Source organism: Symphodus melops, assembly GCF_947650265.1.
Source record: "Symphodus melops genome assembly, chromosome: 1".
Taxonomy (NCBI): Eukaryota; Metazoa; Chordata; class Actinopteri; order Labriformes; family Labridae; genus Symphodus; species Symphodus melops.
The window spans coordinates 54956788-54983092 of NC_136691.1; the positions used below are offsets into that span (position 1 = coordinate 54956788).

The window sequence follows — 26305 nt, forward strand, 5'->3', positions numbered from 1 at the left end:
AGGAACCTCATGGATGCTGTTGCTGTTTCATTACACTGACTCTTCACAGCTGCTCGTGTGTAAAACTTGACCCCGCTTCGCCAAGGACCCATGATGCAACAGGAGAGCTGACTGCAGAGTAAACTCACCTCTGATTGATTCGCCGTTCATCTTCACTCCCGAAGTCCTGCAACACAGATAAGAGGAGAATGATGAAGAACACATGGAGCGAGTTCTGACATTGTTATGAAACACTTCCAGACGGCTCGTTTAAACAGAAGCTACGTGACCGTCTGTTTATCTATCCCGTCTTTCAAATTCAAGGCCAGATGTTCCACAGAGACGCTCCAGGGTTATTTTTTAACAGCCAATCACACAACAGCTCCAGGAGACGGCTCTACAGACTCCAACACATCGTGCAGAGTCAAATCAAAGTGAATCTCGTCTTTAAGTTCTCACACTGCTGTCAGAACTTCACAGCAAGTTCATACCAGCGCAGTCACTGCAGGTGTGTGTGTGTGTGTGTGTGTATTGATCCGAGGAGCCTGAGGAGCTCTGAAGACGCAGAGTGAGCAGACGTGACATGAAAGTTCCTCAACATCAGATCGAGCGTACTTAAAGCGCTCTGACTGTACGGAGCAAATCACAGTCTGGGACAAATCACATGACAGGCAATGACATGGCCTGGGTATAATGAGAACAGATGGAGCGTGTACAAGTTTTACACACATGCAGTTCACACACGTCGTGTCGATCTAAAGCCTCAAATCATTCAGGCTGTCAAAAAGGTTCGACCACTCTCAATACAACGTGATTGACCATCCATTCTCCGTTTTCATAACGACCGATGGAAACGAAAAGTACCGAAGCTTTAGAGAGACATGAAGTCTTTTTCACGAGCCGGCTGATCAGCAGAGGAAGGAATCCATCAGAAAACAGCGAGAAGACTCCTCCTGCACAATGTCTCAATTTAACAAATATGTTGGCAACGTTTCAGTAACCCCCCCCCACCCCCAGGATGCTTTATGACATGGCATGAAGGCCTTCGAGCTGCCTTGTCGATAAAAAGTGCGATAGAGTAAATTTGCCTTCTATTCTTGTGAAGGCCGGTGTAAACAAACTGGTTTCAATATCCTTTAATTTTCACAAGCTTTTTTTTTTTCCCCTGACAAGCCTCCCTCCAACACACAGCTGCAGCATGTCGAGTACATTCCTGATAAAGAGAAGGGCGTTTGAGACTCCGGAGGGTTGCCGGTTCAAAGTGAGCAAGGCACCGAATCCCACCCACTCAGCAGCTCCGTCACTCTGACTCTGTCTCTCCGTCAGTGCACGGCTATAGGATCCTGTTTGTTCAGCCTGTATGTGTGTGTGTGTGTGTGTGTGCTGCACGTTCACCAGGGTGTAAACACCTCATTTCCCCTCGGGGATCAATACGGTAAAATAAAATAAATACAAGTTTTAAAAAAGGAGGAGAAAAGCTGCAAAATACAGAATAGCGCTCACAATGAGTGGATGTAATAAAAGTGATTCTGTAAGAGAAGCATGTGACGTTGAACTAACTTGGCAGTGTTGTGTATTCGGTTAATCTCACACCTAAACTGCCTCATGACGGCTTTTTACCAAATCTGTTTATCACTGTCGAGCTCTCTCCCTTACCGTAGTACTCCACCCCACACGCCCCCCCCCCCCCCCCCACCCCCACCACCACCAGGAGTAGATGACATCATAGCTGCAGCAGCTCCCTGCCAGCTTCATCTGTCACACCTCACAACACTGCTGGACGACACAAGCATCACTATATATATATATATATATATATATATATATATATATATATATATATATATGTGTGTGTGTGTGTGTGTTTGTTATAATGCGTTAATAAAAAGGCACATTGTGCAGTCAGAGCAATAAAAAAAAGCATTTATGTTTTACTAAAACCAGCGAGATGTAAGATGTACAGCATTCATACCCACAAAACAAAGAAATCCTCTCTTGGCAATATTCGCCTGATCTAATTTGCCCAGTTTGGCTCCAGTAAAACCATCTCTGGTGCTGTTATTTAAAAATAAACCAGCTGCTCAGTGTGTGGTGTGTGTTCCTGTTTAAAACGAGCACTTAGCGCCCTCCTCTGGCAGCAGGTGGTAATTATCTGTAACTTGACAGATAGCAGAGGAGGCTATCTTCAAATAATTGGAAGAAATTGACATTTATGCGATTAAGAAATCCAATATATTCTATTAAATCAGTGACTGTGAGATAAGAAAGCTCAACCTGTGACTCTCAGCTGACAGAGAGAAGATTTCATTTCTTCATATTGATGTTTAGAAGTGTTGAAATCTTTCCTGTGCTGACTGGATAAAACAATTAAATAAATAAATATAAATATCGTGTGAAGCTGCCTTTATTTAAAAAAAAAGAAGATCTGTCATTATCTCAGTCTGCAGGGACTTGTGTCGAGAACCGGAAGGTCGCCGGTTCAATTCTCATCCTCCCCCCTCCACCCTGTCTGGTTTCTATCTGCTCCTGATAAATGATTGTGACTTTAACAGTGCTTGAAATACAACAGCATAATGAAGCTAATTAAATGTAAAACGTGTCTAATAATACTAATAAATAGGTAATGTTCACTGACAGCCGGTCATATCATAAATAATGCTAATGCTAGCTCCAGCTAATATCATTCATAAGGCACTTCTCACGCTCAGTTAACTCTTTCAAATTATCCACGGATTAAATACATGTATTTTTTTAATGATTTAATTACACGTAATGATGACACGTACAGCAGCCGTAATGTCACGTATGTTTTGGGGGAAATATCTGAATAATCAGGGAGGTAGCGACTGTTAGCTAAAGCTAGCCAGCATAACAGGATGCTAATGTAGCTTCAATCAACGGTCGCTTCTAACGGTCGCTTTTAACGGTCACCGCACGGACAACCGTTGGTTCCCCTCCCTCCCCGCACACTAACCTCCCCCGCGGTTGTTGTTGCTGTGCTGGCGCTGGATGCGGCGCTCGGGGTCGGGGACCTCTGCAGAGTAACCAACGCCATGGGTGGAAGCTGAGAGGAAGCACCGCCGGCCGGCCGCTGGGCCTGCTGAGCTGCTAGCTAACTCAGCTAACTGTTCATACAGAGACTGATGGATAGAGGGGGCGGAGCCTATGGATGGGGAAGGGGGCGGGGCCAAGTGATCCTGCATGCAGGAGGCTGTGTGCATCGTGATTATACATTTTAAAGGGGGACATATTACCCACCTTTTCTAACACTTCCTCTGTGGTCTTAATGAAACATCTGTGTTACTGTGCTTTTGTCCAAACATAACATGAATCAAGCACCAGAGGAGGTTTGTGACCCTGTAGACACCAGCTCTCTCCTAGAACGCTCCGTTTTGGTGTGTGTGTCTCTTTAAATGCAATAAGCTCCGCCCCCTGAGTATTCCCCATATGCATCGTTCCCCTGTAGAGACGATACATTTGCCGGACCTGTGCAAAAGTTTTGCTCTAGTCTGGAGGTGGAGATACCAGACAGGGGGAGGGGATTTTTTTTAATTTTTTTTTACCAGAATCCCACTGTGACATCACAAGGAGAGACATTTTGAAACAGAGCATTTTTCTCTGTGGTAAGACTTTTTCAGACCACAAACAAAGGACTGGATGGATTTATTTCACACTCAGGTTACCCAAATAAATGCTCAAAAACACTGTCAAAGTGGATTTTCATGATGTCCCCTTTAATCTAAGAAATCATAAAAACCCTTTCTACAGGGTCACAAATCTCCTCTGCTGCTTAATTCATGTTACATTTGGACCAAAGCACAATACAGCTGTTTCATTCAGAGCATTCCTGTAGCCCCTGCTGCAGGGTAGGTGTCAGAGAAAGGCTGCGTCCAACCATTAACTCTAAATATGAACATTTGAAGCCTGAGTGAAGTCACCAGTCTATTCCTGCAGGGGGCGCTGGAGTCACATTGATGGCAGTCTCAGTCTAACTTCCAGTCGGATTTTAACATTTTCCACAACCCCTTGATGCCTGAATTTATTTTAAATTATTTTTAAAAAATTCATGCGTTTTTGCTTTTAAGTAGAAGCTAAATTAAGTTGAGAAAGTTAATTTGACCACAGCACATAAAACAGATGATTTGTGATGATTTAGGTATGATGCAAATTAGCGACAACGGGCATCTATAGCCAAAAAAAAACAACAACAACAAAAAACAGTAAAAGAAAAAAGCACCTGTTCCCATCTCAGGTATAAAGATTCTTTTATTGATACCATAAAGTTATTTTCAGTATTTTCAACTGTCATGACTCCTAAACTGTCATAAACCTCCACTATAAAGGCAATGAACAAGAACAAAAACCTCCTGGAGACACCTCCCACTCAGTTTGACCCCTCCCACTCAGTTTGACTCCTCCCACTCAGTTTGACTCCGCCCACTCAGTTTGACCTTGTCTTTTCAAAAACAGTTCACTTGTGGAAATCACGAAAGCAGTTTTTGTTTTTGTTGAGGCACAGATGAACGTTGCACTTTGCACATTTGAACACAGTGTGGCCCTTGCAGATTGGATGTTTACAGCGTTGCCGCCCATTATCCACCTCTGGCCAGTGGCCCACAGAGTCTGAGCGGACTTCCCGCGCAGGAATAGCTTTGGCTGGACCTCGACGTTTCTTCATCTCAAACCCCCGTTCAACATCCCATGAAGGCCGCCACCTTTTGACCGCTCTCACGTCGACGTTTTCCACCACAGCCTGCTGCTCTTCAAACGCTCCTCTTCCCTTCTTCTTCATCTCTGAGTCCGCACTGAAACTACACCCGTGCAAACGATTCTGCTGCACGGTCCCGAGGGCCGGTATCCCCTTGTTTGCGAGAGCAACGAACAAATACAAGGAGGAAAAGCAGTCGTCAAAGTACAGCAGGTGGTTGGCGTTATCAGAGATGTCTTGTGCTAGCTTCAGCACGATGTTACCGCTGGCTCCGATGTCTGGTTGGCCTGGTGCAGGATCGATTTTCCCCGTGTATACATCAAATGAATGCACCAGACCTTTTGTGTCGCAAAGCACAAACATTTTATACCCCCGTTTGTTTGGCTTTTTGTGGACGTGCTGCTTCAGCGCTGATCTGCCTTTGAATGGAACCATTTGCTCACAAACACACAACATTTGGTGTCGAGGGAGAGCCTGAAATTTGGGGAGAAGTGAGTCTATAACCGGTCTGATTTTGAAAAGCCTGTCGTCGTCGTCGGGTGCCGTGTTGTCGCTGAAATGAATAAAATGTTTGATTTCCCCCCATCTGTCTCGGGACATTACTTCAGCCACCTGCTGTATTCGACACACTTTGGACCAGTACATCCTCGACTGAGGGAAATGAAAAATGCTCATGTACACCACGGCCCCGATAAACTGCTCCAGCTCAGTCCGATCTAATTCGAGGGCACGGTTGGGATTCTGCTGCGTGCAGTACAGGTTGCTTTGTGCCACAATCTTGTCCAAAAGTTCAGCATCAAAAAAGTCTCTGAAATAATGAATGGGCAGTCTTATTGTTTCAGCGTCAGGGAGAGCATCTCGCCAAACTGGAACTTCTTTTGCAGAGTTCTGCTGCTCGACAATCTTCCAGGCAGCCTTTGGGCTTTTTCTTTTTGCGGCAGCAGCGCTGGTGCTCGGAGGTGAGTCTTCATCACTGCTGGTCCCGTCACCAGTCCACTGCCTGCGGCGGCTGCATTCATCACCTGGTGTAGAAGAAATAAATCACTTTAGAAAAGAGCAGACATTTTGTACACAGAATTACATCCATGAAATGTCACAAACAGGCTGAAACTTTGCACACAAAGATGTTTTTTAATCACCTGGTTCTTGAGCGAACTCCTCCTCATCATCACTGTCACTGAGACAGCTGTCGTCACTGTCCACAGGTGGAAAACCAGGTCCGCCTGCTCGCTTCGCACAAAACGCTGATTTCATTTTTAAATCTACAAAAAAATATGGACAGAAATTACATTTAAACCCCACCACGGTATTTCTGTAATGACTCTAGATACTAGCTAGAATGAGTATGGGAGGATACAATTTAAGGGGTAAATTTAACTTCTACACACTCAAGCGTACGGACAACCACAAAAGGTTTGTTTGTTAAGAAGTGGAGTGAAGCTGTGGAACAGTTTGAGTATGGAACTAATTTAAAAAGGTTATAAGAATATGATTTTCACCAGGTACAGGGCTGAAGAATGGCTCTGAATAAATCACCAGGTGTTTACAGGGATTGTTGCTTCCATATTTATTATTTAAAGCTGTAAATATTTATACATAGTTGTGAGATCATTATGCATTTGTAATATGTATGTTTCTTGTATATACTGTACATTTATAGGAATGTGATACAACCACATTGTTAAATGTATATTTCATATAAAAAACATACATTTGTTAAAAACTTAAGTTAATAAGTTAAATTATGAATTAATTGAGAAGGGGATTAAATGAGTTCAAACTTCTTCCTTTTCCTCCTCAGACGTGTTCATCACATTTACATGAGAGCATTTAAGAGCTTTGTTTGTCTCACTCATTGTTTGTCTGTTTTGCTTTCTTCTTTTTTTTCTTTTTATGTTTTAAAATAACATAAACTAACACTAAAGCATTCTATTTCCGGTACTTTGGCCGGATGTAGCGAATTCGCGACAAACCGAACCCGTCAAATATCTTCATCAATATTCCTCATAGATCCTCTAATCCTCTGTGGTAGAGACAGAAGTATTCAATAATACAGTATATATCTTTATCTTGACACAACTTACCTTAGATTGGACTATTTTTTCCCCAGATTTCTGTCCGAAGTTGCCGATGTAGCACAAATCTGTACCCGGATGTTGTTCCGTCACCGGCTGGTCCTAAGAGAAACTAGTGCTTGCAAAAGGTTCCTATGTATGTATCGAAAGTGCATCAACCGGCAGTGGAGGAACACGGACGCTGTTTTGGCTGCATTTGGAGCGGAGGCAGTTTCAAAGGGTTAAAAACAGACTTAAGAACATAGACTGTATAGAGAGTCGCATTTTAGACGGTTTAAATACCGAGAAACCACAGAGATGTTTTTTTTCTTCTTTTGGGGGGGGGAGGGGCGTGGCCTGCTGGTTCAGCCACATGGAGGATGACAGAAAGATAGATAAATAGATAGATAGATAGATAGATAGATACTTTATTGATCCCGAGGGAAATTCAAGTGTATATAATGAAGTGCATGTAATCAATGAGCTTCAATAGAAAAGCACTGGTGAAAAAAAATCATTCTGTTAGAAAGAAGTGAGTAAAAACAAAAATAACACTAATTAAAAAGAAGAAGTGTTTAATGTGTAAAGAACGTCTGTCAGAAGAGGAGAACAAGAAAAAAAGACTTTGAAGGACTTTCACAGGATACAAACCTGTAGACAGACAGTAAACGTGGTATTTTCTAGATATTCTGTATTACATACAAAGAAAAGCTCCTGTAACTTCTCATTGACTTCTTTGTGAGTGTTTGCTGTCCTCATATTTGTGAAAAGAGAAATCAGTTTAATGTGTCCATGTTGGTCACAATGTAAAACAACATCAACAAAGTTTAACATGATTACATTTCTAATAATCTATTTTGTGCTTGTTTTTAAGTTTTGTGAGGTGAAAGTTATGCATGACAAACTGGAGCAATGAAAACAACAACAACAACAACAACAAGTGACAGGAATCAAAACAATAATACTTTTGATAAATCAGCAATAATCTTTCTAGTAATCCTGCTAGATTTAGTGTTTTTCAGAGATGGGTAAAAAATATTTGAAATCATTTAAAAAGTGTGCATGTCTTTACATGACTCTGACAGATCACATGTTGCCGAGTTCCCGTTAGCCCCGCCCCTTTCCACAACGTCATGGCTGTGCCAGCGCGTGCGCGTGATGTGTGACCGACTTCACAACAACTCCTGCAGAGGTGGCTCGAGCTCCAGTTTGAAGGTAAAGCAAACTTTTTTTTTTTTTTGAGTGTGAGTTAAACGTGGATTAATCTGTCTTTGCTTTAAATCTGCTCGCTGATGTTTCAATCACAAACGTTTTCCACGTCAGTGATTTTTTTCAGGAGTGTTTTCGCTCAGTTACATAATTCAGTCTCTACAGACCTCTAATAGAAACTGTCTGTGTGCAAAACTCTCTCTGTGATGTGCAAACACTGTATTACATATTAACCTCACACATGTTCACATATTGTAATATTTACAAGTCCTGGAAAACTTCTGAATCTCTGTGACGTCATGTTCATGTTGCTCTTTATTCTAATAATTATTAAACAATAATGACAATAATCATAATGTTGAATATATGCATTGTGGTGTAATCTTTTATAAAGTCAGAAGCTCAGCTGCAGATACTCTCACAGTCACACATAGGAGGACTTGACCTCAATAAACTCTGCTTACATATTAACAAGAAACAACTAAACAAAGACTGATGTGTCCACGGCTGTAGTGCAAAAGATATTGATCATGATCATAAAAGATATCAATGTGTTACAGATTAGCTCATTTATATGAGTCGTAGAGTTGTTTCAACAGCTTGATATTTATTAAACCTTTATTTGTCCAGGTAAATAAACTGGAACTGAACATCCACACACTGTTGGTAGATTCTGATAGATAGATAGATAGATAGATAGATAGATAGATAGATAGATAGATAGATAGATAGATAGATAGATAGATAGATAGATAGATAGCTGTGTAAAGAGACTAATCCCCTTCACATACATTCACATGCTGCCAGCAAAGCAGCAGGAGCAGGTTGGGGGTTCAATTCCTCCCCCAAGGACACAGCAGGAGGCTGCAAGAGCTGGGGATCGAACCCGATCAATATGTTGCGGTTGCAAATCAGTACGATACAGCGAGGTGGGACGGGTGATGTGAGACGCTTTATGGCGCTGCAAACATTCAGCTGCCTCTTCAGCAAAACCCTGAAAAGCAACAGAAACAAACAGATTCCACGTGTAGCGCCGAAGAGCACAAACAAACACGCATGTTGTTGTGTGACTGCAGACATGCGTGTGGCAGTGATTGGAGCCGGAGTCATCGGCCTGTCGACGGCTCAGAGCATCTATGAGCAGTATCACTCCATCGTGCGCCCGCTGACCATCGAGGTCTACGCAGACTGCTTCACTCCACTGACCACCAGTGATGGAGCCGCCGGCCTCTGGCAACCGTATTTATACGACAACGGCAAAGTGGAAGAGACGTGAGTGCACGTTCTTTTTTTTTTTTACACAGCAGCATATCTCCACAAACGTTTTAACGCTCTGTCTTTGTCGTCACTGTCAGGAAATGGAATAAAGAGACGTTCGACTACCTGGTGAGCTGCCTCAGGTCACCAGAGTCTGTAAAAATGGGCGTGTTCCTTCAGTCCGGCTACAACCTCTTCAAGGAGCCGGTCCAGGTGAGTGAACCTGATCCCAGAGATAAGATTTGATTTTTACAACCCAGAGCAGAGCCAGCGTGCTGGAGTTAAAGTATTACCTGAGATAACTTTATATCTACGACCGGTGCAATGTCTACCATCAATCAATCAATCTTTGTTTTTATAGTGTCAATTCATAACAGGCGATATCTCGAGACACTTTACAAAAAGCCATCAACATCAACACAGAAGGTCTGTTTTTCTGCCTGACTGAAAGTGGAGCCACAAACATGTCTGCATGCTGTTGTCGGCACACACACACAAAAGAGAGAGAGAGAGAGAGGGGCCTCACAGGGGGGCCGACGTTTAGATTCACCGCTTAAATTAAAGAGTCTTTTGTGTGACTCTACAAACGAACACAGCCGTGATTCAGAGTCAGATTCTTCTTTTTTGTCCCACAAGAGGAAGCAGATTATTTTAGAACAACATGAACATAAAATCATCACCAGATAAAAGGAGATTTGACATCCAACAGCGTGCAAATAACGACGGTCAAATTAGAATTCATACAGCGAAGGCAATCTCTAAGGAGTGGAAAAAAAGGCAGAAGAGCAATGCAGAGGTGTTCAATAGTAACGCAAGAATAAATGAGGAAAAAAGCTTAACTAGCTGATTTTATATTGCAGGGAAGTGCAAGGGATTTATAAGATTAAATGAGCACTCTCTTTTTGTGTTTGCAGGATCCCTCATTTAAAGACACCGTTCTGGGCTTCAGACATCTCACAGAGCGAGAACTGCAAATGTTCCCCGGATACACGTGAGTTCCTCCTCAAACACCAGGGAGGAGGAGGAGTAGTGACCTGAGGAAGGTTTTATGATTGGATGTTTCTCCAGCTGTCTCTCTCTCTTTGAACATTTCCAGTTATGGTTATTTCAACACGGCTCTCATGATTGAAGGTAAAACGTACTTACCTTGGCTGATGGATTGGTGAGTCAGCGTTTTATTTTACCTGAACTTAAAGAGTCTTTGATTAACCCTTTCAGAGCGCTCTCTTCTGTCATTTCTTTTAGTACTCTGTAACTGTATAATTGTCGGATGTCCTTCATGTTTTTTGGGGATATTTGTCGTTCTAAGAGGCTTCAGGTGGTTTTCTGTTTTTTTTTTTTTAATTATCTATTTTAGGCTGAAAAAAAGAGGTGTGAAGTTTTATCAAAGGAAAATCGAGTCCTTCAAAGAGGTAGGTAAATGTTTTTCAATATTAAAGTGGTTTTAAGTGTTTATTACTGAAGCCCTTAGCTGACATGCATCCATACATCTGATATTAAAGCTCACATATTATCATCCTTTTTAATAAGTGTAAATCAGTGTCCTCGCTCCTCTTCATCATGTGTGTGAAGTGTGTTGTTGTGAATCCACTCTGATCCTGTATTTGATCATGTCTATAAACCCCTCTATTTCAGCCCTGCTCAGAACAGGCTGTTTCTGTGTCTGTAGCTTTAAATATGTAAATGAGCTGTGTCTGACCACGCCCCCTCTCTGGAAGGGCTCGGGTGTACTCGCTGCTTTCTGGCTCCATGTCCTATTGTTTACGGTGAGAAGGCAGACTCAGAGGGCAGAACAAACACCTAGCTGTGGGAGTGTCACCCACCTGGGGGAGGGGCTACTGCCCTTTGTGATGTCATGAAGGGAACATCTCCAAACGGCCTGTTTGAGCGACACATTTTATGAAAAGTTGATCAGGCAGAAGACGGAGAGGATGGACTTTTCCAGTCATCAAGAGAAAAAAAAAAATCTTAATAAGTTCACATTTGAATGAAACAACCAGAAACAGCATCATGGTCGAATGGATTAAATAAAATGTACAGATGCACGTCCGCTCTTCTGTAGGTTCTTAAAGTCTGTAGCTGACCTCAGATGAGTCCATTAAAGTGTCGTCACTTGTCGTCTGTTCTCAGCTGGCAGAAAGCGGCGCAGACGTGATAATAAACTGCACAGGAGTGAGATCAGGAGCGCTGCAGCCCGACCTCGAGCTCAAACCAGGCCGCGGTCAGATCGTGAAGGTGAGACGGAGGAGGGTCAAAACCTTTTAAACAATGACGTATCCATGGTAACAGCGACTGTGCCTTTTATTATTATGATGATTGTTGTGTTTGTATTTCAGGTGGACGCTCCATGGTTGAAGCATTGGATTCTCACCCACGATATGGAAACAGGCGTCTACAATTCACCGTACATCATTCCAGGGTAGATCTGCCGACGCCAAGCGAACATACGACAGCTTCTCCCGCCGCGCTTGGAGTGACAGTAGCATCAGTCTGTCAGGACTTGGGTTGGAAACCGGAGGGTAGCTGGTTCAAGTCTTGAAATTGGTCTCGTAGCTAAAGTAATGCCCTTGAGCAAGGCACCAAACAGCCGCCCTCAAAAAGTAATTTCCCCCGCGTGGGATTGATAAAGGAAATCGTCTCTTGTAGTGAGGGATAGGAGCAGTAAAGTGGAGAGCGTGCTAACTTTAGTTTGGACTGTGTCGTCGTCTTGGAGGTCTTTGAACCTCTTTGTTTTCCACATCCTTGTCTGCAGGAGCCGTCTGGTGACGGTCGGGGGAGTTTTCCAGATCGGAAACTGGAGCGAACAGAACAACTCCATCGACCATAAGAATATCTGGGAGGGCGCCTGCGAGCTGGAGCCGAGTCTGCAGGTGAGATCATAAACGACTCTTTGATTCTGACATCAGTTATTTACAAAGAGCCATTTTCAACTTTTAGTATCAAATATTCTGTCGTTCGGTCGTCGTGTATTTCAGTAACAGGACGGAAATCTGTGGCGACATCCTCAGATCTGTATTCATGTGAAAACAACACGCTGGTTTTGATTTAAACAAAGAAATCATCATCATCGATGAAAGGCTCTCTCTGGTTCTCTTTTCCTTCAGCATGCCAGGATAGTAGAAGACTGGTCGGGCCTCAGACCGGTCCGCAGCAAAGTCCGGCTGGAGAGAGAGACCATCCGGTCTGAAGGGGCCGCGATAGAGGTACATTTATGATTATTGTTTTCATCTTTTCAACACAAATCCACAAAGACAGCCGGAGGGAACCTCTGCCACGGGCCTGCAGATGTAAATTAGCTTTAAGTTTAATGGTACAATGAATCAAACGTGTTTAGGAATAAGAACCAAGCAGGCAGCTTTCTACTCCCTCCATGTCTGCCGCCTCCACACACAAACCTTTGCAAACTGTTTTTTTTTTAAGTTTCCAAGACGTTAAAAAATCAAGTTTATGCTTTTATCACCTCTCGCCTCCATCTGCACGTCGTCTCTCTCATGTCTGCAGGATGTGCTAAACGCTGCTGGAGGATTTTTACAGTTACACATAAACAGGAGCAAGTTACTGAATCTTATTCATCAGAACTTTTTTTTTATCTCAGACACTTGAGGAGGATCGCTCAGGTCCTCGTCGTCCCCAGAGCTCAGCCGAAACTCATCCGCCTCCCCTCATCAGAGGCGCTAACTCACTAAATTCATTCAAAGCTAAACTTCCTGGACTTTGAAATAAGTCCAAACAAATCCAAAAACTGCACTTTGGTCGGCCGGATCTCTTGTGGGGCAGGTTGTTCAAACACTTCGGTGAGGCGCATGCAATTCCTGGGACACATTTGTCAGCATAACACCGGTCTGGATTTTTAAATCTGGAGTTTTCTCAATCTGACTAAAATCGTTTTTGACTCTCAGGCGAGACTGAGACCTTCAAAAAGTCGTCCTACGACACAATCTATGAGCATTTCTTCAGACTCAATGTTGTCATTAAACTTTACTGTCTGTCACTCAGGTGATCCACAACTACGGCCACGGAGGGTTTGGACTCACCATCCACAGAGGCTGTGCGATGGAGGCAGCGCGGCTCTTCGGCGGGATCGTGGAGCAGAAAGGACGAGGTCCAAAAGCTCGCTTGTGAATCTGTCTCACAGTCGGATGATCGCGACACTCCTGCTTTTTTTAAATCTCCAGATTTATTAGGTATCAAGACGCCTCTTGTACTAAACAAACAGACACTAAAACACTCTAAAAACCTCGGGGGTCATTAAACCACATACCTGTGACCTGAAGAAGAGGAAGCTTTTGTTGTGGTTGTCATTGATTGGCTCATTCACATGTGACATCTGAGCCTGGTTATTATGAATGAATGGAAACTGTGAACTTTTTATCAAATGAAATCAAATAAAAATGAGGCTTTACATAAAGAAACTGAAAGGTTTGTTTGGTGTTGTCACGACACGGGAAAAGGGAAGTAACAAAAAACAGACGTGTTGGAACATTTTAGTTATTTAAGACAAATGAAAAAACTTGTGGCATAAAAAAAAGGTGACAAAGTTTCAGCTGGTCGTCATGAATTTGGTTGGATTTCTGCCTCTTAAAACTTTTCCTTCCTATAACTTCTCTAAATGTTAAGAAGTCTTTCACCTGCATTTTATCAAAGGTCTCGATTAAAAAAATTAAATAAAAAAAAAATAAAAAAAATGTATGGAGCCTAGAAGGGATGAAAAGTGACTCTTGAAGAAGTCTATATTTTATTTTTTTATTAAAAAAAAAAAAAAAAAAAGCTGCTGACTGTCTCTAAAACAAAACTTTAAAACTCCGATCTGACGTGTCCTTGAGTTTGACCTCTGCTCAACGTGTGGTTATAAATAACAACATGGACCCTCTGCTCTTTTTGAAAGATTGTTTACTACAGTATCGTACACATTTACATCCAGTGTGTTGGCGGGAATCTGTGCACACACACATTTAATGCAGCACAATATCAAACACTGGCAGGTATAGGAGTCGGCTCGCGCGCCCGCTCGACCTGAACTAGCTCAATCTCTTCATCTGTCGTCACGTCACCTTTGTTACAAACAAAAGCAAAGACAACAACTAAACCGAGTATTTGTACATCATTTACAGAATGACACGTCCAGATAAACGGCGTGAAGTCACGGAAACAGAAATCGTCTCATTTCTACGATGAAATATCTCATTACGCGCAGAACAAGACGGACAGATTTACTCACCCGCTTTCTTCAAATTAACTCCTGAGCTCCCTCCCTCTTTTCCACATCTTATCCCATCTCCCCTATCCATCACATTTTCAAGCCCAGTTTAGCTTAGCAGACGGCTAACCTGGAGCTGCTGAAGATTTCTGCCTGTTGAAGGGAAGTTTGTTTTTTCCTGCCAGGCTGTGACGGATTAAGCTGAGCTCTTCTAACATAGCAATAAGTACGATCTTTTACCTGCTTTTTGTAAAGTGTCTTGAGATTAAACTTGTTATGAATTGACACCATACAAAAAAAAAAAAGATTGATAAATCTAATTTAAAAAAAATGTGAAATGTCACTTTTACTTAAAGAAACTTAAATCTCTTCTGTCTGTTCTGAACTGATCTGGTCCTGAAACAGTACTGACGAGTTTTTATCCAATAAGGCCTTCAAACCATTCAGGCTTTGATCGAGATTAACCGCCAATTTTGAATCACGTGTTTGAAATTTGAGATCAGCGACACATCAGAACCACCTGGACGTGAACAGATTTGGATAATAAATATCGACGTCTCAGTAAAGTTTCCCACAATGCAACACGTCAAGAGATGGAGATGACGGACAGCAGCTGTCATGCTAACGGAAAATAACCTTTGACCTTTCGTTTCCATCTTTAGGATTTTTAAGGAGGTGAAATGTGTCGACGCGGGAAAACTGTGTGACGTCACTGTGCATCGCTTTATTTTACATGAGACGTAACCAAACTAGTGCTGGTGCTAACTGGACTTTTTTATGCTCGCTCGCTCACGCGCACACACACACAAACAAACAAACAAACAAACAAACAAACACACACACACACAAACAAACAAACAAACAAACAAACAAACACACACACACACACACACTTAGAATCAGGTTTACTCCCGCTACGTTGACGACAAAATGAAATGGACGGGATTTTTTTTTTTTTTTTTTTTACCGGAGGAGGAAAACCTTTGTTTAAAAAAAATTCCCGCCTACGTTTGGACAAGGTCTTATTGTGTCTCTCACACTTAAATTAAAAGATGAAGAACTCTCCTCCTCTTCGGTGCACGTCTAATGAATCTGAGAGGATTTAACAGGTTTATTTTCTTCACGCATCTTTTTTCCAGGATGTTAACAGACGAAGCTCTCAGCACTGACAGGGTTGATATCGCATAAAGATTAGTCCTACTATGCTGCTCTGCTATGAGATGAAACTGAACGTTCACATTTTGCATTTAGGGTTTGAGTTCTCGCTTGTTCAAAACATGTTTTTCATGTTCTCCGCCGTCGTGTCGGTTACTCTGTCTTTTCCTGACGACCCGGGTGTGTCAGGCGTTGTGGCAGCGAGGATGGCTGAAGACTATACAGTAATAATACACAGGAAACTGAAGAGTCAGAGGACGGGAGACGGACTCGAAGGGCGCTTCTTCTCCATCCCTCTTTTTTCTCATCGCAGTCTGAACTCAGCGCTGAGATCCAGGACTGGACTGAGAGTTTCCCGCTGAGCCACCGGAGGGGTCCCGGCCCACCATCTCTTGGCCCCACTCGCGTGGGCTCGAGTCCTGCAGGCCCCGTCCCGTCGTCTCGATGGGCAGAGCGCAGGAGGCGAAGGCGGCGAGGAGACAGCAGCAGCAGTACACAGAGAGCGCCAGGTAGACGGAGGACTCCAGCATCACCTGATTGGAGGAGGAGGCGAGCTGATGACCACATTCTCTTTGTTATCACAACACACTGCGGGACGGGCGTTCGTTACCTGGGCAACAAAAGGTGTAATGAGCGCTCCGACTCGGGCCATGCCACTGCTGGTTCCCAGACCCAGAGCCCGGGTGGCTGTCGGGTAAACCTGCAGAGAAACATTAATCACAGTTTCATCGTTAGCATGCTAGTCCGAATTCATCCCAACAAATTAGACGAGATTCTCTTTGTGGAATTTTCAGGAGATGTCGCTGACAGGGAGAGCGAGAGAGGAAGGTGGATAGGGTCGGAAAAAGGGGGGAGAGACATGCGGGGGGTGGTCTGCCACAGGCCAGACGAGAACCCGCGGGCCGCCCGCGCGAGGACGGTGCCTCAGCGCATGGGGACGCACGCAGTGCCACCAACGCCCCCATCGATCTACCGTCACAGTCCTCGTCTAAGTAAGCACACCTTAGTTTTAATACTTAATGTACACAAGCAACGCTTTCTCACTTAGCATGGTTGACCTGACCTTGACCTTGACCTTGACCTGGTTGATGGAGGCCTCAGTGTTAGCATGCACATATGAATAACTTTGGATTCAGGAGAAACCTGAGAAACATAAAGAACAGCAGGAAACCTTACTGTGGTTTGGTTGGTGCTGTTTCCTCACAGCGAGGAGGTTGCTGGTTTGAATCCGTTTGAATCATGCTGGTTAGGTTACCTGCTGACTCTGAATTAAACCCACAGGTGTGACTTTGTTGTCTGCTCTGTGATTGGCTGATGAACAGTCCAGGGTGTAACCCCGCCTCTGGGATTGACTCCACCCCTCCCTCCCCCGTGACCCAAACAGGAAAAGCGGTAAAAGATAATGGACATAGGGAAAATCCCTCTGAGGCTGCCATGACAGGATTCGAGCTGCTGCTCACGTGGTTAAAAACACTGACCTCGGGAGTGTACACGTACGCCGCCTGGAATCCTCCTGCGATGAACGCTCTGGCGATGAATATCAACACCGTCATGGACACTCTGCGACGGAGAAGAAATGTGAGGCTGGATGAACGGATGCATGTCATTTCATGTTAAACCTTCTCCTGGGGGGGGTTTCCTCTCCTCACCTCCCCACACAGCCGTAAAGAGGAATGATGCACATGGAGAAGATGAAGAAACACAACGCCATCGTCTTCCTCCTGCCCAGACGGTCGATGGCCCACAGCGTCACCAGCAGTCCTTAGAGAGGGGACAAGATACAGCTTCAGAAAATAAAATAACAGGTGATTGAAGTTATCACTCTACGGAAGCCTGAAGAGGACATGCAGTCACACATTTGTTTGCCCTTTTAAGGTTTATCTTTGGGCTTCGTAGTTTTTTTTTTGTTTTTTTTATCGACAGCTGAAGGATGAAACATCATCAAGGATGTAAACGATGAAAAGTTGTACCTGGGAACTCAGATAAAGTGGTCCACAGTAAGTCTTTGTAGTCGTCCGAGTTCAGATATTTACACTCCAGGCTGCATGGGAGCTCTGCCTTACTACTTTTGGACACTAGAGGGCGACAAAAACAACAGCAGAGGTCCACCATCATTAGACATTATTACAGTTACAAACAATTAAATAAACACACTGACACTCCAATGGCTGACATTTTTAAATATATACTTCATAAATCCCCGACACTGGACTGACTGAACAGAATAACATCATCATTGTTTTTATTTTTATTTATTTTTATAGTTTATTAGACATGCTTCTCACACACACAGGCCTGAATCACACACACACACACACACACACATGCACACACACACACACATGCACACACACACACACACACCTGTGGACATGCATTCATGGACAGATGTCAGAGTGCGGCGGCTGCCCCCATTGGAATTGCCCCCCCATGTGCCTTGCTCAAGGGCACCCCAGCAGTGCTTGAAAAGTGCTCTGGCACCTCTCCAGCTACCAGACCAACTTCTATATTTTGGTGCGCATTGGGAATTGAACCAACGACCCTCCAGTTCCCAACCTAAGTTCCTACGGGCCGATACAAACGACACTCCACGTGCCGTCGTTTATCAGTCGTCATGTTATCATTGATCGAGATCACGTCATCTCTTTGTCTCATGACTCGTCTGTTTCATCTGACTCACCTCCGCACGCCCCTCCCTCCTGAAACAGCTCCGTGGTGAGCAGCACCAGCCCGTAGTAAGAGAAGGCGTTGGCGAACCTGAAGAGACGGGAACACGGCGTGAGGAAGGAAGTGGAATCAGTGCGGACAGGAAGTGGTCGTGGTCATTCGCTGCACTCACCAGATGAACCACAGCAGCACGGTGGTCACACAGAGTTGTGAAGAGAACAGGTCTTTGATCTTCCCACGCTCCTCCTGGTGTTTAAAAAACAGACGTGAGGGAGCTGATGTTTACACACCGCTGAGACTTCGCATTCTGCCAACTCAGCTTTTACCTGCTTCGCAGCGATGAGTTTTCCCAGCGGCATGGGCGCTCCGTTCTCTGAAGCGATGCGTTTCAGGGTGGTCAGAGCTTTGTCCTGGTTTCCCGTCAGCACGTCGTACCGGGCGCTCTCTGGTAACCACTGAAAAAAAAAACAACAAAGACCAACGCTCAAAATACAGATGTTACACTTTCATGTGGTGGAAAAGTTAAAGATGAGAAACGTTACAAGGACTGCAGGTCGTCCTTTCAGACGTCCACCTCAGGGACGCATTTCATGAACGTTCAAACAACTCATTTATTTTAAAGGTCACATAGTCAAGAATCGCTGCTTCAGATAAAAACAGAATTAATGTAAAGATGAAAAGATTTTTGGTGATGACTATCGCAGGACAGCTCAACTTTAAGTTCAAGGATCGAAATTACTAAGACAATCAAAAAGTGGAAGAATTAAAAGCTGTGGGGGCCTTTTCTGAAATACTTTAGGAACCATCAGTAAACTTAATTGTCCCAGATCTTGGTTATCTTACAATAAAAGCAGACTTGTTTATCTTTTAACATTCAAATAACCTGGCTTCCAGCTCTGTAACTTTCCGGTTCGCTCCAGGCAAGAGACAGTGTGCGTTTTTTTACGCCTTATTTCTACAGATTAAGGATGTATGGGGGTACAGAAAGTGTCCAGTAACTGTAGATGTGTGATGTGAACTATGTGGATCCTCTCTGTACGTTTGTACCTACATGTACAGTATAGATGACAAAGTGTACCTGTATATTTCTGCTGATTTACAGTTTGCACACACCTGCTGTCTACCTCTGAATATTTGTACTCCCTTTCTGGAAATGTGTAAAAAAAACTCAAGAAAAATATTCTTGAGAAAAAAAAAAAAGTGGAAGAATTTATTTGAAATGTTTAACTTTTAAACTCTGTGAAGTCCTGATTTTATCAGCTGAATGATTGAGCTGTAAAAAGATCACTCCCTTCCTTCACATCATTTTTTGTCTGTTTCATTTTCACTCATTTTCCCAAAACACCGACGTATTTTAAACACGTGTGGATGAAAGGATAAAGGGTCTGAGGTACACTGTGTTGGCTCACAGTGAAAGATAATCTGATCACTCACGAAGGAGAGGAAGGCGAAGATGAAGAGAGGAATGGTGGAGAGGCCGAGCAGCCAGCGCCAGCCCAGAGTGGGCATCACCAGAATCGCTAAGAGCACCTCGAACACGGTGCCCAAAGCCCAAAATATCTGCAGGATGGAAAAAAAAAACCTCGATTACATAAAGCAGAACAAGGCAGCAACATCATCTCTCTCAGGGTCTGTCAACACCTCCATGAGCAGGATGCACGTGGCTCTGGACTTCATCGGCAGGAACTCGGCGTACAGCGTCACCCTGAGGAGAATGAGAAGCGGTGAAGTCACGTTTTTAACGCTAACTCAGAGTCGTGGATGATGACGTTTTGTGTTCGACAGATTAAAAGAGGGTGACTCACGACTGAGGGGCTCCGCCGATCCCGAAGCCCACGAGCGCGCGGAGGACGAGGATCCAGCCGTAAATTGGTGCGAAGGCGCTCATCAGGCCGTAGAACATCGTCCACAGCACGCTCATCTTCAGACCCTTCAGAGTCACATTCAGACAAACCGATGAATACATGATGGAGAAATGATGAGGAGAGCATGCGGCTTTATAAATATGAAGGATACAAATAATTTAAAAAAAACGGATTTACAAACATTTTAAGAGATTTTGCAAAAACGTGCATTTGGAAAAAATCACTCGCTCTACTTTTGATTGCGTGTATGTGTGTGTGTGTGTGTGTGTGTGTGTATGTGTGTGTGTGTGTGTGTGTGTGTGTGTGTTTGTGCTGTCATTTGTTTTAACCTTAATACGCACTAATGCTTTTACACTACTGAAGTTCCTGACGGTTAAATAAAGTTCGAGAAATCGAGAAGATTCAGAGCACACACACACACACACACACACACACACATTCAGGATGTTTCCTGCCCGTCACCTGGACCAAGAGATCCGGACTGACAGAGCGCTGCATGTCAACTAAACACTCACTGTCGTTGTCCTGCAGCTATACAATCTAAAGTGTGTAAATGAAAGTCAACAAAGACGAAGGAAGAGGAAATATATCCGTCATGGAGACATGAATCAGAATCGCCTCTATGTGTACTGATAAAATAAAGTTGTTGTTTTTTCTGACACGAAACAGAAAAATAAATTATCTCCATGTCAAACAGGCTTTTTACCAACTTACCGTCTTTCTGCCGTATCTGTCCGATATGTTTCCCCAAAGAGACGAGCTGATCATCATCCCGATAAACACGGCCTGCAGAGACGGAAACAAGACGGCTTCAAGTGCCTGTAAAAAAAACTCTAGGTCCCCTTTTGTTTCAAATCAAAGTCAGAATAGTAAAAAAAAAAAAAAGTAATGTAAATGCCTCCAAACATCTCATATCAGTAAAACATTAATGTTTCCAACTTTCACAGTGTTTACCGATGTCAGCAGCGCCACCTCCAGGCTGAGCAGCCTCCATTCACAGTGCAGCTGAGGAGCTAAGATGCTGAGGATCATCATCTCCATGGCGTCCGCCATCTGAGCAGACAGAGAGGGGAAACAGCAGGGGGGGTTAATGAACAGCACACGTGGTGTCACAGAGTATGATGTGTTTAAAGCGAGGGGCAGCTCTCACCCAGGACAGACCAGTCAGGATTGAGAGTTTCCACTGAAACGTCCCGAAGCCGATGGCCTCCACGGCATCTTCTACCATGAACGTGTCTGATGGAAAGTGAAAGTGTGTTAAACAACGTGAGGTCTCTGCTCTGGACACTAAACAATGCATACCTCTTTTAAGAAGATTGAAAACAACAGTCATTTCCCCGGTGGTTGATAAGAATGACCTTTTCCTTTAAAGAAAATTAGCTTTCTTAAAGGAGCAGTATGTAACTCTGCCCCCTAGTGTTTAAAATGAGTACTGCAGTCTAAACTCTAATCATCACAGAGAGCTGTCTGGCTCCGCCCTCCTCTCACACAGCTCTGCATGTGGTGGACACTGTAGCTTCAGTGTTTAGCCAGCTCTCCATGTGGTGCACACTGTAGCTTCAGTGTTTAGCCAGCTCTGCATGTGGTGGACACTGTAGCTTCAGTGTTTAGCCAGCTCTGCATGTGGTGGACGCTGTAGCTTCAGTGTTTAGCCAGCTCTGCATGTGGTGGACACTGTAGCTTCAGTGTTTAGCCAGCTCTGCATGTGGTGGACGCTGTAGCTTCAGTGTTTAGCCAGCTCTGCATGTGGTGGACACTGTAGCTTCAGTGTTTAGCCAGCTCTGCATGTGGTGGACACTGTAGCTTCAGTGTTTAGCCAGCTCTGCATGTGGTGGACGCTGTAGCTTCAGTGTTTAGCCAGCTCTGCATGTGGTGGACACTGTAGCTTCAGTGTTTAGCCAGCTCTGCATGTGGTGGACGCTGTAGCTTCAGTGTTTAGCCAGCTCTGCATGTGGTGGACACTGTAGCTTCAGTGTTTAGCCAGCTCTGCATGTGGTGGACACTGTAGCTTCAGTGTTTAGCCAGCTCTGCATGTGGTGGACACTGTAGCTTCAGTGTTTAGCCAGCTCTGCATGTGGTGGACACTGTAGCTTCAGTGTTTAGCCAGCTCTGCATGGGTCTGTAAAGCTTTCTGCGTTCTAACCTCTCTCCATGTTTCATCTCCAACATTGATCCTAGTTTGAGCAGCTTTCTGCTGCTGGAGCTTATTAGAAACATGCAGAGGCTTTTTAGCTCGGGTACAATCACTTCTATCTGAAGCAGTTCCACTGATGTGAAGGTTTTCAGTCGTCTGAAATCATGTTACTGTGGAGAGGGATGAAAACAGTACGTTTATGTCAGGACACGGAGGTTAAAAAAAAAGGACTGTACCATCCGTGGGATTGGCGAACTCTCGAGGCACTGGAGCTCCGTCTGTGAGCGCCACAGACTCCAGATCATTCTGCTCTGGGACCTTGATAACCTGATCTCTGATCTCGCCATCATCCTCAGAGCGCGTGCTCTCACCTGTGCGACGGAAGCGGACAACACTACAAAAAAAAAAAAGAAAAAAGGAGAGAGTTATTATTTTGAAAGCCGAGGAGAGCTCCAACCTCTGCTGGTCAGGGGAGACTCAGAGGTCTATTACCAGGAGAGCAAAGCAGAGTACAAATGGGAGTTGGGAGCTGTTGCCTAGGTGATTGGAGCTTTTCCTGGTGGTAACAGCGGTCCTGTAAGCGAATCATGTCAGGATGACTGACACCTCTGCACGCCGTGCTTCACCATTCGCTAAGCTTACAAAGCCCAAACACCCAGAGAGAGACAGAGGGAAGCTATAATCTTTTACCCACATGTGAGTGGACGGTTAATTAAGGAGAGAGAAACTTGGAGAGAGCCGGTGAGGTCTTAATCACTGTAATTACTCAACACATGGTACTTATAAGAGTCAATATCAGCGCTGCGGAGGACGCTGTGAGATGTTCAAACACTATAATCGTCATTTACAGCTTTTTCATCACGACTGAATCGACCCGGAAAGAGAACGTAACCAAGTGTCGGAAGTGACCCAGGAGTGATTGGTTGAGCGATCATCTGGTTTGACCGCATTTCAATGAGCCAGAGAAACAACAAACACATGTTGTGTGACGGTCTCTGGTCCTCTGTCACACTTTTCTCACAGTGTTTCACTTTTGCAAAACTCGAGACAAATTTACATTCTGGAAAACAAATAACAAGACCTGAAACACGAGTACGAGCCAAGAGGCCGAATCTCACCGGAAAGAGGTTTTACCAAAAGTGATCGAGTTGTCCATCCATTAGGTTCTGTTGGTGAAAATACTGTGAGAAACGTGTTTAACAGAGGAGCACGTAGAAGGTCTTCAAAGGCGCCCTCGTGTCCTTCAAATAATCCAGAGTGGGTCCAAAACAGACAAAACATCATCCGCTCTTCTAATCCGCTGCTCATTCAATCACTTGCATGTCATTAGCGCTGAGGGCTGGAGTCAGCTGGGTTACACCCAGGACTGTCAGACGGGGGATTCGAACCAGGAACTCTCTCTGCTGTGAGGAAACAGCACCAACATCAGTGTAGGTTATATTTCTACCTCCGTCCACGGGAGAGTTTGGAACAGAAGAAGCCTGTCAGGGGAGAGAGGTGACACGTCCTCATGATTGGATTTGGATCAAACATCCAATCAGGCAGGATGCTGTTGTTTGCTCGTTTGTTTCAGGACTCGTGAAACTTTCTGCCTCTCAGCCCTCGCACTCGTGTTTCACATCTTGTAAATTTATTTTCTAAGATGTAAATTTGTTTTTTGTTCTTTTTAAAAAAAAAAGTGTTTTGCTTTTGTAATTTTGTTTTATGAACAATCAAAATGTTTTTTTCCAAAATGTAAATATGTCGTAAGTTTTGTAGAAGTGTTTCACGTTTGTTTTCACACTTCTTGTGAGTCAGTATATAATAAACTGTGCTCCCATTGGTCAGACAGGTTGTGCACAGAGCAGCCAGTTAAAGTGACTGGTTATGAGAGAACATGACATGCTGTGATTAGTATTCTATCTGCATTATCATCACTTAATTAACAGATAAGGTATTGTTAAAAAAAAGACAAACTTATAGGTAGTCTAGTGGTTAAAACAGGCACCTCATGTACAGAGGCAGGCGGCCCGGGTTCAAATCTGACCTGTGGCTCCATAATATTCCTCTCTCTCTCTCTCTCTCTCTCTCTCTCTCTCTCTCTCTCTCTCTACAAGGAAATTTGTTCAGGCTGGACTTTCGTTGGCCAACCTTTAGCTTCATGAATCAACAAACAGGATAGAAAATAAATCCCAGCATGATTGAGTCATGACAGCAAACACAATTACAAGTTAAGATGAGGTGCTGATGACTCTTGAAAACACAACAAACCTGCTTCTTATGACTCAAAATACCTTTTAAAGACAGATTCAAAAACAGATGTTTACAGAGGCAGGAAGTCAGGAATGTGAAATATGAAGGATCAACAGACTGAGTTGCCTGTTTAACATTCAAAACCAGAGGGCGAGAACAAGCAGAAGCTCATCAAGAGGACATGCAAATGAAGGATTAAAACAGAAACAGTAGGTGTGAACATGCTGCCAAAGTCAAAGCAGCACGAATGACTTGAAGCCAAGCAGTCCTCTAAGGTTAAAGCTCCGACTGTAAACAAGCTGCAGCCCCAGCCTTGTGTCAACATGCTCGTTTGTTTCTCTTAGATTAGATGTATTTCTTGGGGATGTAAAGGGAGACATGTGGCATGTAAGGGATGTCATTGCTATTTGTGTTGCAGCGAGCTAATCAAGCAAACACGTCAGAGGGCGACGCGTCATGAAAACATGGTGTCACGGTCTGAAGAGGACTGGCTCTGGATTTAAAGTCTACTCACGGCAGCTGTCTCAGTTGGAACAGATCATCGTCCATCTTGGTGTGTGTGTATGACGGCCGCTCCGTTTGGCCTCATCGCCACTTCACATGTTATCACGACGAGACGAAGGCAGAGATTTTCAGCACCGAGGAGAGCGACCTGCTCCGGGTAGTCCGCCGGCAGCCAATCAGAGGCCGCCCCTTAGCGCGACTCACAGCGCACGAGACACAAGGAGAGAGGGAGAGTGAGGGGGCGCGAGGAGGAGCTGACACCACATGACTGCTGATGAGGGGCGTCACCCCATGAAAACACATCTGGACCACAACCTCAGCCTGCCTCCATCAAACCAATGAGACACTCACAGCTTTGGATGGAGGTCGTCAAATGTTTGATTTGAATGTTGAGAGTGTAATTCTGATACTGAACACAAGGTTGCGCCTTGACATGTGGTGAGTGTAAAACCAGGCTTTAGTTAGTTTGCATTCAGTTTTTTTTTTTTTTTTAATTGGTGGCATAGACTGTAAATATTAAAGGACACACATTGGTTTTTAAAAAGCAACTTTTAGACGTGGTTACCATATTGGAGCTGCTGAAGCGTCCATCAGGCCCCTGCTGTTATAGAATAGAATAAAATCCCTTTATTGTCATTATACAATTGTACACATTATTCACCTCAAAGTGCACACAAAAAGAAAAACAAGAACATTAAAAAGTAACTCTAATTAAAGTAAGATGGGCAATGTATCACACCTTGAGTTATTTACAGGTAGCAGCATAATCAATTATGGATAGATATTGCTGAAATATAAAATAAATGTTTTCACAGTATGAAGTAAACTTTAGCAGAGATATAAAACGATGTTGCGCAGATCAAAATGTTGCATAAATATAAAATGAAACCTTTCAGTGTTGGAAAGTGCAAAATGCTGCAGTTCAGCAAGTGTCCACTAGAGGCTGGCTGCAGAAGCACAAGGAGTCACATTTAAAAAAAAACACGTTTAAAGTAAGTAAGTTTTTATTTATAAAGCACTTTTAAAACAATTAGTTAGAAGGTGCTTCACGGACAGGAAGCTTGATGATAATAAGTAATAACTGAAATATGCTGTGTAAAACATTTCGTTTTGTTTGTTAATCTCTAATCGTTGCTCTGATTTCAGCGGGTACTTCATTAATAAGATAAATATAAACAGAGTCCAGATGTTACAAATAAAAAAAGTTCAAAAGATTCAACAGAGAACAAAACATCTTAAAATAAACAGGGAAGAAGTTAAAATCTGAACATTTTGGCTCATTTCTAAAATTTGTTTAATTCTGATATTTTACAAATAAGATTGCCGTTACTGTCATTATCAGTT

General features: G+C 43.6%; 4 protein-coding genes across 6 annotated transcripts in view; 1 reads left to right on the plus strand and 3 right to left on the minus strand.

Moving 5' to 3' along the window:
• The window catches only part of ssh1a (slingshot protein phosphatase 1a), a 19586-nt gene extending 16448 nt beyond the window's left edge, over window positions 1–3138 (minus strand). For 2 of the 3 annotated variants that reach the window (XM_079370088.1, XM_079370087.1), the window contains exons 1-2: window positions 2954–3137; window positions 129–166 (exon numbers count right to left, since the gene is read on the minus strand). In XM_079370088.1, coding sequence (XP_079226214.1) covers window positions 129–166; window positions 2954–3034 — 119 coding nt within the window. In that variant the 5' untranslated portion in view covers window positions 3035–3137. Of the gene's footprint in view, window positions 1–128; window positions 167–2953 lie in introns of all 3 variants that reach the window. The other variant, XM_079370089.1, reaches the window with a different exon arrangement.
• A 1089-nt stretch (window positions 3139–4227) lies between these two features.
• Window positions 4228–6901, minus strand: LOC306840769 (piggyBac transposable element-derived protein 2-like). The gene is made up of 3 exons (XM_079370285.1): window positions 6772–6901; window positions 5827–5949; window positions 4228–5709 (listed from the first exon to the last, which is right to left on the minus strand). The coding sequence occupies exons 2-3, from the start codon at window positions 5939–5941 to the stop codon at window positions 4451–4453; spliced, it is 1374 nt and encodes a 457-aa protein (XP_079226411.1). The 5' UTR covers window positions 5942–5949; window positions 6772–6901; the 3' UTR covers window positions 4228–4450.
• Window positions 6902–7840: 939 nt separating this feature from the next.
• LOC306840826 (D-amino-acid oxidase-like) lies at window positions 7841–13625 on the plus strand. Its single transcript, XM_079370378.1, has 11 exons — window positions 7841–7956; window positions 9027–9222; window positions 9306–9420; window positions 10122–10198; window positions 10304–10369; window positions 10565–10619; window positions 11338–11442; window positions 11544–11626; window positions 11960–12077; window positions 12312–12410; window positions 13204–13625. The coding sequence occupies exons 2-11, from the start codon at window positions 9029–9031 to the stop codon at window positions 13327–13329; spliced, it is 1038 nt and encodes a 345-aa protein (XP_079226504.1). The 5' UTR covers window positions 7841–7956; window positions 9027–9028; the 3' UTR covers window positions 13330–13625.
• Window positions 13626–15705: 2080 nt separating this feature from the next.
• Window positions 15706–25434, minus strand: svopa (SV2 related protein a). The gene is made up of 16 exons (XM_079366390.1): window positions 24972–25434; window positions 22462–22619; window positions 21242–21327; window positions 21046–21144; window positions 20806–20877; window positions 20032–20156; window positions 19868–19931; window positions 19661–19786; window positions 18553–18681; window positions 18399–18472; window positions 18240–18316; window positions 17530–17634; window positions 17209–17320; window positions 17038–17119; window positions 16170–16259; window positions 15706–16092 (listed from the first exon to the last, which is right to left on the minus strand). The coding sequence occupies exons 1-16, from the start codon at window positions 25004–25006 to the stop codon at window positions 15880–15882; spliced, it is 1647 nt and encodes a 548-aa protein (XP_079222516.1). The 5' UTR covers window positions 25007–25434; the 3' UTR covers window positions 15706–15879.
• Between the last annotated feature and the right edge of the window lie 871 nt (window positions 25435–26305).